The 14,932-nt window shown below is 36.3% G+C and overlaps 1 protein-coding gene across 17 annotated transcripts in view; it reads left to right on the plus strand.

Annotated features, from left to right (window-relative positions):
- The window catches only part of LOC129245563 (dystonin), a 181,339-nt gene that overhangs the window by 76,261 nt on the left and 90,146 nt on the right, over positions 1-14,932 (plus strand). For all 17 annotated transcript variants that reach the window (XM_054883795.1, XM_054883803.1, XM_054883804.1 and 14 more), the window contains 5 exons: positions 3,132-4,045; positions 5,330-5,698; positions 8,419-9,337; positions 13,640-14,270; positions 14,347-14,482. In XM_054883795.1, the coding sequence (XP_054739770.1) occupies positions 3,132-4,045; positions 5,330-5,698; positions 8,419-9,337; positions 13,640-14,270; positions 14,347-14,482 (2,969 nt within the window). The remainder of the gene's footprint in view (positions 1-3,131; positions 4,046-5,329; positions 5,699-8,418; positions 9,338-13,639; positions 14,271-14,346; positions 14,483-14,932) is intronic.

The raw sequence follows: 14,932 nt of genomic DNA on the forward strand, positions 1-14,932 counted from the left end.
GTAAATACTGGTACATAGTACATTTGGATGGCCCTATTTTAAAATATGGGAAATCAGTTACAAACTAAAATAAAACCGTTATTGGGAATGAATATGCCCCTGCATACTGCGGGAAATCCCTGTTTTCATGTGTACGGAAACTTTTTCTGCTTCGTTGAAGTGAAGTTTTTTGTTTTTGTTTTATAAAATTTAATTTTTAAAGATGAACTTAGGAACAAATGAATAGAAATTATAGAAAAATGACTGACTAAACATTTCTCATAAACGCTTAAAATGTTTTAGCTTTTTTATGTTCGGCAAAGAATTCGCAGAGATCCCCTTAGAAAACATAAAATCATGTCCAGGGAAATGAATGTATTGACCAGATCCGTGTCAAGAATAATTAGAGATGATCTCCACGTGAAAGCCTTCCGTCGCTCAACTGGTCATCTTTTGACAACGCGCTTAAAGAAAATTAGACTCGACAGATATATTACAAGCAGCTTTTTGGGTGGCCCGCAGTCAACGGTCACTGTTGAAGAAGTTTTTAATAAGCAAAACAAGAAAATCTATGCTAAACCGTTTAAAGATGCAAAAAATGTTGTTGCAAGGGTTTGGCGAGACCACCATCCAGCCTCCGAAATGGTTTGGAGGGGAGCGTCTTGCAAAGGCGTTACGTCTCTTCATTTCTTCGAAAAAGGGGTTAATACCGGGGCAAAAAGTGTACCAGGAGGAAGGCGTGGTAAAGCAGTTGAGCAGTACTCTCTTCAATGGAGCGCGTTCGATCTTCCAGCAAGATGGGGATGGATGGGAAAACAGAAAGGTTTAACAGATAGCCAAAAAGGACAAATCGATATCTAGACCAAAGGGGGACTTTCATATACCCAAATTACCAAAAATATTGTTCGAAGTCCAAACGTTGTGGATCTTTACGTGAAAGAAGGTTGCGAGCAATAAATTCGACTTGAAAATTGTAGACTACAAAATAACGGGAAATAGGTATAAAGCTCTCTATTTCTGAGATTCGTGAAACATTTGGTTCTATTAATTGGATCTTTCAACAATACTGCAGCTGTAACCACTTTATGTGTGGTCGAAACTTGGATTGCGTCCCAAAACTTTGAAACTTTAGCATGGACACTGTATTACCCAGATCTGAACATTATTGATCTATTAATCTATGAGGATGGCCTGCTCGTTAGGTTTATGGAAATGGGCAACAATTTGAACGCAAATATGCTCAAATTCGAATCGTAAAAACGAGCTGGTCTGAAATTTCACTAGGCTATCTGAACAAATTCTACAAATCCATTCACCAACGTATTTACCAAGTAATTTATAAAGAAGGTGGCAGCACAAGCTACTAAGCTTTAATTCTTTTCATTCCTATGGCAGCCAGTTTTACGCAGGTTTCACCCAAGTAGATACCTGTTTGAACCTGAACTGCCTCCCAGACACGTCAAGAAACACCTCTTCAATTACTCCGACGATATCCATGGCAGCCGGATCTACGATACCGGAATGATTCGGGTTTTTCCCCACCATGGGCTGCCGCTCTGTAAACTAGCCCTGTCTAATGACTAGTATATCACCCCACCTCTTACGTCACAGGATCCATGCCCCATAGCATAGTGATACTTATTACTATCGTTTAAGTACCATCCGGCTCCAGATCCTATTTAATTCTTGGACCCATCGGTAAAGAAAATATCCGTCAAACCTCCCTGCAGGCATTCTGGATTGCTCCATTGCTCACGCAATCTGACATCAAATTTCCTTCCAAATGAAACTATGGGTATCAGATCGTCTTTAGGTGCCAAAAACAGTGGATACTGCTAAGATCGGAAAGACCAAGTGTCACACCTTTCAGTGTTGGAAAACTGAGTCCATCCAATTTCCGTTTTCCCGTAAACAAGACCATGGTTGTTTTATTCGGATTAACGCATGCACTAGTCATCGATTTTGTCAAGAATTCTCTGCACTTTTGTGCAAAACCTCCTTAAGGATTTATCCGATGTTAGTGCACAGATATCGTCCGCATATGCTTGGACATGAAAACCGACTTCCTGCATCTCCGCTAGTAGAGAGTCTATGACCAAGCACCACAGCAGCGGAGAAAGAACACCCCCTTGGGGACATCCTTGCTCGGTCCTGACTGTGATTAGTTTGTCACTGTTCAGACCAGCGGTTAACGCCCATCTCGGCTTCAATCTTGCATCTGGAAGCATCGGACGCCTGGTGGCGGGAGCAATACGTGGCCACATACCGTGTGGACCACTACCTGTGGGACTTGAGGCCTGAATAGGTCTTAAGGTGACTCCACTCGTTGTATTTATTGCACCTAACCGAGGTGGAGTTCGGCTGGAGCCGTTTATGGCATACACAGCAATAGAATACCTCTGGCCCAAGGTTAGTTTCAATACCAGCCCTGAGGAGAAGTACTTGGAGCAAGATCGCTGCAAGGAATTGCTCCTGTGACGTAAGAGGTGGAGTGATGAACGGTTCACGAGGCAGGGCTAGTTTACTGGGGCGGCAGCCCTTGGTCGGGAAAAAGCCGAGTCATTCCGGTAACTTAGAACCGGCAGCCATGGGAATGAACTCCTGCAACTGTGACGTTTCGATTTCCTAATATCCAGTATGCGTTAATACTGAGTTTATCGACACTTCCGACAGTGGCTTCCAGCTGTAATGATGATCTCATCTCTCATCTAAATCTAGCTGGCCTAGATTAATTTGTAGATTCAGTTAGGATGCCACATTGAACACGTTTACTATTATGAATATAAGCCATTAGCAGTGCGTACAACTGCGCTGCATACTTGTCTATCCTTGGCACTGTGAACATCCATCCCTGTACGCTTCGAGCATGCGCAGCGTTTGTTGTTCTTGTCTACAATAGTAACTATATCACCTTGTATAATTGGTTTAATTGGAGGGTGAAACTACTTTGTTAGAATGGGTGGTACTTCCTTAGCCATTGGTTCCAAACCCCAAGGAAACTGAAATTACAGCTTGTTTCTGCTCTTAAATGAAATCCTAAATCCTCTTCTTCGTCCGTAACAGCTCTATATCATGGACCTCATAGCTTTTATAAATAAGTTTTTATTTTTTACTAGCTACAAATCTAAATGAAATTTTGTTTTATTTTTTAGATGTTGACACAAATGAACCTGATGAAAAGTCTCTTATCACATATATATCTTCTTTGTATGATGTATTCCCGGAGCCGCCTTCTATTCATCCCTTGTTCGATATGGAATCCCAAAGGCGTGTGCATGAATATCGTGACCTTGCTCATCAATTTATTTATTGGTGTCGAGAAAAAACTGCATATTTACAGGAGCGATCCATTCCTCCTACTGTTATTGAAATTAAGCGTCTGTTAAACGATTTGCATTGTTTTCGTAATGAAGAAGTTTTAGCGCGTAAAAACGAAAAACAAAAGCTTATTCAAATATATAACGAATTGGAACGCTATTTTGAAAGCATAGGCGAGATTGATGTCGAATCTGAGCTTCGTCCTGAAACTATAGAGAAGGTATGGTATCGAATGCTGTCCTCACTATCAGATCGCGAACTTATTTTACAACAAGAACTGGAAAGATTAGAGCGTATGCAGCGACTTGCAGATAAAGTGCAAAGGGAACTTAAACACATTGACGTCAAAATATCTGATCTGGAAACAGTTATAAATGAAGAATCCCGACGTATTGAACGCTTACATCCAATTGATGCTAAAAGTGTTGTGGAATCATTGGAAACTGAGATTCGCCATTTAGAAGAACCAATACAGGATATGCATCAGGATTGCCTTGTGCTTAATGAAGGTCGCTACACCCATGGTGCTGAGTTACTAAGTAAGGCTAATAAATTGCATCAGCGATGGACAAATCTTCATGCCCATTTCAACTCAAGTTTGGTACAAAAGCTAACCGAACTGAAATATCCGGTTCATGAAACAACTGTAACTCGGCAGACCCGCACGATTATTGAATCCCGTCAAATTGAAACAAACTCAAATTTTCGCGACTTGCAGGACCACATCGAATGGTGCCAGTCGAAATTGGTAAGTATAAAAAATAAGAGTTATCACTAAAATTAATTAAAAAAAAAAATTTTATGTAAATATTTAGTTAAATGATTTGCTAACATAATGTGTAGAGCAGAATTCGTGGAAATATAATTGAATTAAATAAATAAAATAAATAAATAAATAATACTTTGAAAATATAGTCTATCTAACGGCAGCGTGAGCGGCAAAATTCAAACTTTGAATTCGATTATAAAATAATTTATTGTTTTGTATAAATTTAGAAAACGTAGGTACGTTGTTTTTACAAAATGAGTTTCGCATTTGAAACAGTGTTCCTATCCGCTGCGGGAAACTGAAGCAATTTTGTCCGAAAACCCGAATCGAGGACATTTACATAAAGAAGATCTCGAACATTGGAAAAAACGGAATTGTGCAAACGTAATATTCACGGATTTTCATTTTGAGCATTTTATTGCTGATAATCGACAATTACAATGAACTGTTGAGCAGCCAGTTAAGGTTCATGTTTGGGGTTGCTTCTTCGAAAACGGATTTGACCTTTTATTTGTATTTACCGCCATTTTCAATGCAGTTTTGATGCACAAAATTTAAAAATTTACCAAAAAGCATTATTACCGTCATATCCAAAGACGTTTGTTTAGGATTAAGCAAGAAACAGCGAAATTGAAATGTTGATGGGATCGTTGATGCGAACCCTTTTGAAAATGTGTAGGTTAAAATTAAGCAAAATCTCAAGGCAAATTCGGTTGATTTGGAGCAACTTGCGCAGAAATTAACACAAAGTTTGACTCGAAGTTGTGATGCCGAATGCTTACGAGATTTAACGAGATAAGGAAAACGCCCAGGCTTTGTAAATTTTGCACAAAGCTTTTTATACAACCGCATTTGGAAGATTCGTGGCAGGATCAAATATAAATATATAAACCTAAAGAAATCAGCTTGTGGTCTGTTTTCGGGTTTTTGTACGACCAATTGATTTCCTCTCCTCCATAATGCTTGTGAAATCGAAAGAACGTTCACAGTTTTTCAGTAAACATATCATAGCAAGAACATAGGAACTTAAAACAAAATGTAAACAAATTTAAATAAATATCTTAAACTATCTAAATGGTATATTATACACATATATTCCTTGTATGAGTATGATATTTCTATAGAAGCATATGCCAGGTGTATATAAGGCTTAATTTGCCTTAACAGGTTATTTATTTAGAATTTATAATTTATTAATAATATAGCTCTTATTTTTAGATTACTATCTAATATTTTAACACAATACTTTATTTTGCATTTTAGAAACAATTGCATGCGGCAGATTATGGTTCAGACTTGCCTTCCGTTAAAGACGAATTTCGCCGGCAGCAAGAGGAGCATAAAAATATTGAGAAATTTCACTCTACGATTTTAACCGATGAACGTCAGCAAACAAAGTTTTCTGGAGATGAATTGCGACTTTACTTGCAGCGTCTTAATCAATTACAAAAATTGTACGCAGAGCTTCTAAGTACTTCAACAAAAAGGCTCTCAGATCTAGATGCACTTCAAATTTTTTTGGCTGAAGCTTCTGCAGAATTGCAATGGCTTAACGAAAAAGAACTTGTTGAAATCACTAGAGACTGGTCCGATAAACACTTGGAACTCACCTTGGTTCATCGCTATTATGAGGTGAGTTATATTCAAATATAGGGCGTTTGTTAAAAAATGCCACTTTGAATTTTGCGGCTACGTACTTTCGATTTTCGATTTTTAGGTTAGTAGATATGTCCCCAACATATATATGCTGACATTATCACCCATTTTGCTTTTGCTTTTGATCAAAGAATCATATTGTACCTGATTATGAGTCATATAAAGTAGTGAAAAGGAGCGTTTTGTAGACATCTAAAATTTCATTTTCTACACATAATATGGTAAAGCTTGAACTCATGTAGACAAATGCTTGATAGTGAGTTAAGCAATTTCTATGCCTACAAAAATAGAAAAAGAAAGAAGAATAATATTTAATTTACGAAATAAAAGAAAAACATTAAAAGAGATATCAAATTCCACAAAAAGAGGCATTCCACCATCCACAGCATTTGCGGAGGAATTCGTTAACCTTATGACAGAGATCAGGAAGGTCTGAAAATTTTAAGTCCCGCGTTAAGGCCGTTATAATAAGAAAATCAAGCGTGAGCCACGCACTTCTGCCACAGAAATTAATAGGGATCTCGCTGAGATTAGCACAATAAACATTAGTGATGGAACTGTGTGAAGAAGGCTTAGAGCTGCTGGGTGTAATGGGCGAACTCCATGCATTAAGCCGCTTATAAGTGAAAAAAAGCATTTAGAATTCGCAAACAAGTAAATTGATCACAACAATGACTTTTGGTCAAAAGTAATATTTAGCGATGAGACTAAATTTAATATTTTTGGGCCAGATTGTCCTAATAAAGTGGGGCGAAAAGTGTATTCCGAAATAATACAATATGTGCAGTTAAGGTGGTGATGCATGAGTGCAAACGGTGTCGGTAGCATGCATTTTATTAGTAATAAATTATTTTTAACTATTAAAGAAGAATTTGAGTGCTAGTGTCAATAAACAACCCAAAGCACCCAGCTTAAAATAGGAAGTTTTGGATATTATATAACACCCCTAATATTTTGGAAACACCACCTCAGTTTTCGGATTTAAATCCGATCAACCACTTGTGGGCAGGTTTGAAGTGTGCTATTCGAAAACATAAAATTACGTCAAGGGACAGCCTTAAGGCAGTGATACTCAAAGAATAGGCAGAGATATCAGCTGTGAGAACGCGAAGTTGGTTTTCTCAATGCAGAACAGATTAAGAGAAGGACACGCTATGCATAATTACACTTTTACTTGGAAAAAAAAAATTGTATTTGAATTAAAGCTTAGAACAATGAAATGACTGAATTAGTTTTTGAGTAATAAATAAAAAGTGAAAGAGTTTCTTATACATATAATATTCTATAACCGAATAAAATATATTTCAGAATACTTTTGTGAGGCACTGTATATATGTAGTAGTGAAGTAGTAAGACGAGCTGTGACGATGTCCTACGAGCTTCAAAATTCAGGAAACGGAGGAAAACTGTATTCACTCTATTCTTTTTATAGGGATTGCAAGGTCTCCAAACAAATACGACATACGAGGTTTGAATTTTGACAATAGCATACGGTGAGATACTCTGAGTCAGAAAAAAAAACATGTTAACAAGTGCTACAAGCTTTTGAGAGGTCGAGAAGATGTGAAAGACCACGCTCGCTCTGGACGCCCCAGCACATCAAAAACCGATGAAAATGTTGAGAAAGGGAAGAAAATTGTCAACGATGATCCAAATGAATCTGACATCGAAATGATATGATATCAAAACCAAAGTCCAATCGTCCCAATGAAAGAGTCCAGGAGAGCCAAGAGTCGGTAGCAGAAAATCGCCGCACACGCAAAACACTTGTCTTATTTATACCTCTCACAAACAAACTAAACTATATATTTACGTATACGTTGGGTATAACGTCTATTGGCGTAACTGAAACTGTTAATTTCAAAATGTCATAACTTTTTTTTTAAAAATCGTACAATAATTTTAAAAAATGGGTTTTAAAGCTAAAGAGTTGTACTATGCGACCTTTTCGTCGAAAATTGAAAAAAAAAAAATTTCTATCCCAAAAAAAATTATCAAAAATGGCCAAAATCTGCATTTTTTGACTTTTTAACCTCAAATTGCCAAAAATCCTGACGTGCTGGAGCATTTTCTAGGTCATATTCGTTTTCAGCATAAAAAAACCTTAAAACCTTAGTTAAAATTATCGAAAAAGTTTTTTGGTTGTTGGCCTGTGTAATTGATAGTCTAGTACGTAGCCCGCGAAATTTTAAAATTCGCCTTATTTTTTTAACACACCTCGTATACCATGTACAAAAGTATCAGATAAATCTAACTTTGCTTTGCTGAAAATATCACTGCCCTGCTGTCCCACTGGGTAAGTTTTCCTTTTTCACAAAGCCTTCGGTATACCGTTAGTCCCATATGAACATCTTCCACTTCTTCAAATATTTTGCTGCAGATGCACGTGAGATTTTTGGACCTATAGGGTGTGTACATAGGAACCCTGCTTTAAATCGTTTTTTATTGCCATTTTCGCTCATTTTCTAAAATTAACGTACGCTTTCTAAATTTCTTGCAAAATTAACAAATTGCACAACGCGTAATGCGAAAACGAGACACCTATTCAGCAGCATTTAAATTTTCTTTATAACGCAACTATAAGTTTGAATTTCGCCAGTCCGGCTTCTATTAGGCAGATTGTATATGTAGAACACGATTGAATTAAAGTTTTTGTTGATTGTTTTATGGCTAATTGTTTTAAATTTTATTTTCAGAACCTGATGACAGACTTGGAAAAAAGGGAAATTCACTTTGCTTCAATACTTGATCGAGGAGAAGCACTACTTAACCAACAGCATCCGGCTTCCAAATGTATTGAGGCGCACTTAACTGTGTTGCAACAGCAATGGGCATGGCTTTTGCAATTAACTTTATGTCTAGAGGTTCATCTTAAACATGCCACTGAGTATCATCAATTCTTTACAGAAATTAAAGACACTGAGCAATGGCTTAATAAGCGTGACGAGGTTCTCAACAGCAAATATTCCCAATCAGACTTTAGCTTGGATCAAGGTGAAAACTTGTTACGTGGTATGCAAGACTTGCGCGAAGAGTTAAATACTTTCGGCGAAGTTGTTTCGAATATTCAACAACGTGCTTTGGGTATTATACCTTTAAGCAAACGGCGTCAGACAGTAAATACTCCATACACAATTCAAGCTATCTGTGGATACAAGCTACCAGGCCACATTCAAATAGAAAAAGGGGAAAAATGTCTACTTTTAGATAATTCTGGACGTGTAAAGTGGCGAATTCGTTCTTCCGCTGGTCAAGAAGGTTCAATTCCAAGTGCTTGTTTTCTTATACCGCCACCCGACAAAGAAGCTGTTGATGCCGCTGAGCGACTAAAACGCTTATTTGATCGTACAGTTAATTTGTGGCAAAAAAAACATTTGAGACTGCGTCAAAATATGATTTTTGCCACTATACGTGTTGTTAAAAGTTGGGATTTCGACCAATTCTTGGCTATGGGCTCAGACCAGCGTTCTGCTATACGTCGCGCTTTAAATGAAGATGCCGAAAAGTTGCTTAGTGAGGGTGATTCAAATGATCCACAACTGCGGCGTCTGAGACGAGAAATGGATGAAGTAAATCGTTTATTTGATGAATTTGAAAAACGAGCTAATGCAGAAGGTAATATCACTAAATATGTTATTGCTCGACAAAAAAAATTATTTTTATATTTCATAACTACCTTACACTATTTTAACACGAAGATGTAAGTTCTAATCTGTGTCAACGAGGTCCAAAGTCTTCCAAACTAAAGCATTTATCTTTTATTACAATAGGGAAAACTTTGCTGGTTTATCATATTAATAAGGAGTCAATAGAATTTTGCCATATTGCGTTTGATGCAAACTAATTGTGATAGACAACTCGTTCCAGTAAGAGTTGCTACCGCACGAGACATGATAACCTATTCCTTCCATGAAAAAACATTGTATAAATTTATAAATATGGAAATAATCTGCTTTGAAATTTGGTCACATCTGAGAGTGCAAATATGAGTTTGCTGAAAAATCCCGTTGATTGTTTGTAACTTTTTTTCCTTATTTTTATTGAAAAAAATGCGCAACACCGCCAGCAGAAAAAATATCACACATTTTGGTACAAATTTGTGGGATTTTTATAATTTTCGTATAAAGCTTGAGATTTAAATTTTTATATCAGAAGTCGATTTTTAAAGACCACCTTCAGATAAACATTTTGTTTCGTTTCATTCAAGCAGAAAGAATTGAAAATTTTCTTCAGTTTTCACAACAAAAAAATGTACTAGGCTCTCCGACGGAGCTATTTATTTTGGTCGCTATTGTCAGGAAAACTTTGTTAGAGTGACAATTGTCAGCTTTTGTCAGCATATAGTACCTGTCATATGTAAAAAATAAGTTATTGAATCCTTAATTTTTAAAGAATTTTTTGTTTGGTTTATATCCTCGGCGTTTCAATCGAAACCGTTTTCAATCTTAAGCGAAATCATCCTGATTATTAACACTCATTTTCGTAGTAGTAAGTTTAACTGTGTCTTGACTGGTGTAGGATATTATAATAGACAACCTGTTTTTGATTTTTGTTTAGCGTATGATTTGAACGTTGACAGTACATATAAGGTGAAGTCTCAAATAGACAAGACTGAGCTAAAATAGAACGACAGCAGCTTTGTTCTGATAAGTTCGATAAGAGCTTTGTTCTGATGGCCTCGATAAACTGTTTTCCGCGATCTAAAAGCTTTTCGAAAGAATGTTTCAGGCCATTGACCGGAATGTCCTTCAGGATGTCGGTACAAGCCTTTTGGATGGCCTCTATGGACGCAAAACTTTTTCCTTTCAATGCCAAATGCAATTTTCGGAATAGGTAGAAGTTACAGAGAGCCGTATGAGGCGAACACGGTGAGTAATTGATGGTTAAAATGCGATTTCTAGTCAAAGATGAGATGGTGCATTATCAGGCAAAAAGGGCTAGCTTCCTCCTTCGCGGTATTCAGAGCGAACTCAACGGATGCGATGCATCAAACGTTTCAAACGCCAAGATAGAAAATTGCATTGACGGTTTGGCCCGTTGGCACGAACTCCTTGTGGATAATTCCCTTGGAATTGTAAAAACAAATGAGCATCGACTTGATTTTTGACTTCTCCAAACGCAATGTTTTTGGGGTGGTGGCTCGTCTGGGGCCTTCCATTCGGCACTTTGACGCTTAGTATCAGATTCATGTTGAAAACACCACGTTTCATCACCAGTTACAATTATGTAAGTAAAGGAAGTTCTCGTCTTTTTTCGCCTCTTTAATGAGGTCTTTCGAATGCTGACTTGTGCGGAATGAAACGTGCACAGACCCTTCGTAAGCCCAAATGATCAGTTAAATGCGATAAATCGTTGTTTTGGAAGTTTTTGTAATATTCAACTCCGATTCCATGAATTTCAACTATGATTTCGGTTCATTTTTAATAAATTTAAACGTTTTACCGATTTTAAAACAATATTTGGTATTAGCTCTTTGATCGAAATTCATTTTTGTACTCGTACAGATGGAATGAACATACTGACACTTCATAATACAATAATTGCAATAACTTCGCTTCAACTGAACCGAATGTCACTAAGCTTTTACTGGAAGTCAGCTAGGGATGTAACTTCCAACGCACTAGCTCATTAAAAAGATGGCGGCATCAAAATCACTTTTATGACGCCAGTCTTGTTTATTTTGGACTTCACCTTGTATATATGTATTTCATTACCAATCGTATACATATATTTTATTTAATATAATTAATTTTCCTATTGAAGCACCCTATCTTATTTTCTTAACACTTTAAACTATTAGTATTTCAATGACACTGAAGTAAGTGCTTGCCCCTTGCGCTTTTGTCCCCTAGCGCAGTTAGCTTAATTAGGTAAGGTTTTGTGTGTCTTAAATGAGTTAGAATTTGGTACGGGAGCGCTCAATAACAATCATGGTTTTGGCATTAAACAATTGTTAAAAGAAAATAATTGTTAGGTCCAGTTATTGTATGATTACTTGAATGTAGGCGTATAACCATATTTGGCAAAGCCGATAAAAACGTTGGCATAACAACTACGCTGAGCGTCAAATAAATGCTACGATAATAATGCTTGGCAATGCAATACACCGCAAAAGAAGTCGCATAAAGAATATTAAATGATTTATATACACATATATCGGAAAGCGTTATAACTTTTTTTGCTAAATTACAAAGCATAAATATTATATATATTGTATATATCGCACCCTAAATACAAAAGGGTCACAACTCAAAATGTACTTCTGCTGAAATATGAGCGAGACGTTATCAATAAAACGGTCCGCGGATGACATATGGCAAAAATAAATTTTTTGTTTTTTGGTAGGACTGTTATAAGCTTACATGGCAAATTTCAGCGTGATATGTCACATAGTTTGTTTTCTGTGCTACTGTAAACAAGTCAAGCTCGAGTGTGGAAAATTTTGAGTTGTGACCCTTTTGTATTTAGGGTGCGATATATTTATATAGATATATTATACATATCGATGGTTTTCGAGAAAAGCGACGCAACTCAAAATTAACTCAAATTCGGAGTTTTGCCGTTAACAGCAAAAATCAACTACGGGGTTTATATATTTTTATCTGGAAAAGCGTCATAAGCGAATCTTGAAGCAATTCTGAGAGATCGCGTTAGTGCCGTTTTGTCAGGTGATCGAATTGCGGCGTCACTTATCTAGAAAACTGACCCAACTCAGTATTTTGTATTTTTGAATTATGTCACTTTTCTCGAAAACCATCGATATACATAATAACTATATATAATTCGTGCTTACGCCCTTTATTGGGTGTTTGATAATTCAGTATTTTGTATTTTTGAATTATGTCACTTTTCTCGAAAACCATCGATATACATAATAACTATATATAATTCGTGCTTACGCCCTTTATTGGGTGTTTGGTTCGTCCTATTTGTGGAATGTGTTTTGATGTTGTTCCACTAATGGAACGACCTACAGTTTTAAGCCGACTGTGAACGGCAAATGGTTTTTAATGAGGAGCTTTTTCATAACAGAAATATATTCGGAGGTTTGCGACCGCTATTAGAACAACTTCTTTTATCATTTGATGTTTCGTGCCCAGAGCTTCGAATTAGTGCCCCTCCAAATGGTCCTAAGTATATAAATACTTATATTAACCCTCTCATATATACAGAACAGCCTATATAGTATTTTGTTATTGATTATATGCTATTTTGACAGTGACAGATTTTTCACGCTGGAAAGCTTTACAACGCTTAGAATCCTATTACACTTGAACAACGTTGGGAAATATTGCCAACTTATTTCGAAAGTCAATATTGTGTAGCAAGATGGCAGCACAATGCCGTACAACCCCTGTAAATTCGATCTTTTGTGCGCCATATTCGGTAATCGTTTCACCAGGGTCTTGGAAAACTGGGTTAACAGGATGTGCTACTGCGAAGCCAATTGAAACAGTCACATGATTGAAATCGTGTTCTTTAAATAATTGGGCTGTTTGGTATTTTTTTTATTTAGAATAGGAAGAAAATGTGTACATTTTTGAGGGTAAAATATATTTATATATGTATATTTAAATCCTCTCTAAACTTCATTTTTCCAATCGTAATTTAAAAAAAAATAGACTTTCGAATAATGAATACAAAATTATAAAATTTTTGAGGAATGGTTATTCATGTGAGGGTGGGTGTTCCAGTTGTCCGACAATGTTTTCTGAGTTTACAAAACGTCTTACTTGAAACACGCTCTGTATAATATTTCAGACATTTGAGAGAGTAGTATAAACAATGAAGCAATTGTTTTTTAGCAAAAAATATCGAGGTATAGTTAAATATATTTAATAATTTTATTTATTTATATATTTGTATATATTATATATGTCATATATTTATTTAATTTTATAATTTAACATTTTTTAGAGGAAAGCAAGCAGTCAAGTCGAGTTTTCACCGAAGAATGCATAACCATCAAATCGAAGTTGGAGGATATGGCTCGCGAACTAGATCAAATAATATTAGCGCCTTTGCCTCGTGACTTAGATTCTGTAGAGCATGTGCAAGAAATATATTTGGATTATGAACGTCGATTAAAACAACTTGATCCTGAAATTCAGCATCTCCAAAAGATTTTCCGGAATATTCCACTAAAAACACCTGCTTTGAAAAAGAGTCTGGATAATTTATTGGAGTTATGGAATGAGTTACATACGCAAAGTGGTTTACACAAAGAACGTTTAAAATTATTAGAAATTTCACTAATGGGATTAGAGGAAAATGAAAATTTAATTTCTGACATTGAAAACAAACTGGCTACTCATATGGTTTTACCATCGTCTCATGAAGGGCTACAAAAGGTGTATAAGCAATTAACTGATATTCAGGAGCAGACTTCGCAACATCAACCAAAAATCGATAAGATGAACGATGCGGCTGATCAATTAGGCCGAATGGGCGTCCCGACTAAAGTTTTGGGTGATTTAAAAAGTCTACATACGAATGTTGGCCGATTAAATACACGTTGGGTCACTATTTGCAATACAGTAGCTGAGAGGTAAAGTTCAATGTCAATGAATGTCTTTCTTCATTAGTAAATTATAAATAATGTTTATATTTTGTTTTAATTGAAGAATGCGATCGTGTGAAACGGTAATTGGATTAATGAAAAACTTGCAGTCAAGCATTCAAGCTGAAGAATCTTGGGTAGACGGTCAGACCGAGAAATTATCTGCTATGCCAACAGCAACTTCAGCATATGAATTAGATGTGAGTATACGTTAATAGTAAGATATATCAAACATGAAAAACGCGTCCAGAAGATATCCCAATCTTGATTAATAAAATAAAACGTTCCTAGGCGATTGTGGTTTATTTGATCAAAGTGTGCCTCTCGCTCTTGATATTGATATGCAAGGCATTTGAGTTTAATAAAAAATTATTCTAAATTAGAAGAAAGTCTAATACCAACTTACGTAGAGCCAATTAGACTGGGTAACAATGAATCAGATCGGGCAATAAGGCAACAAGGGATGGACCCAGTTTTTTGCCAAATAGAACTTTGAAGTTGAATAACGTTTAATATCCATTCAAAACTGACGTTGTCGAAACATGAAACTTCTGGAACTTCTTTGGAAAATTTAAACAAACCTACAACTTCGAACATTTATATATGTACTCGTATATACAAATATGCTCCTCCTCCTATTTGAAGCGTGC

This window comes from Anastrepha obliqua, chromosome 4 (genome assembly GCF_027943255.1).
Source record: "Anastrepha obliqua isolate idAnaObli1 chromosome 4, idAnaObli1_1.0, whole genome shotgun sequence".
In the NCBI taxonomy this organism is placed as follows: Eukaryota; Metazoa; Arthropoda; class Insecta; order Diptera; family Tephritidae; genus Anastrepha; species Anastrepha obliqua.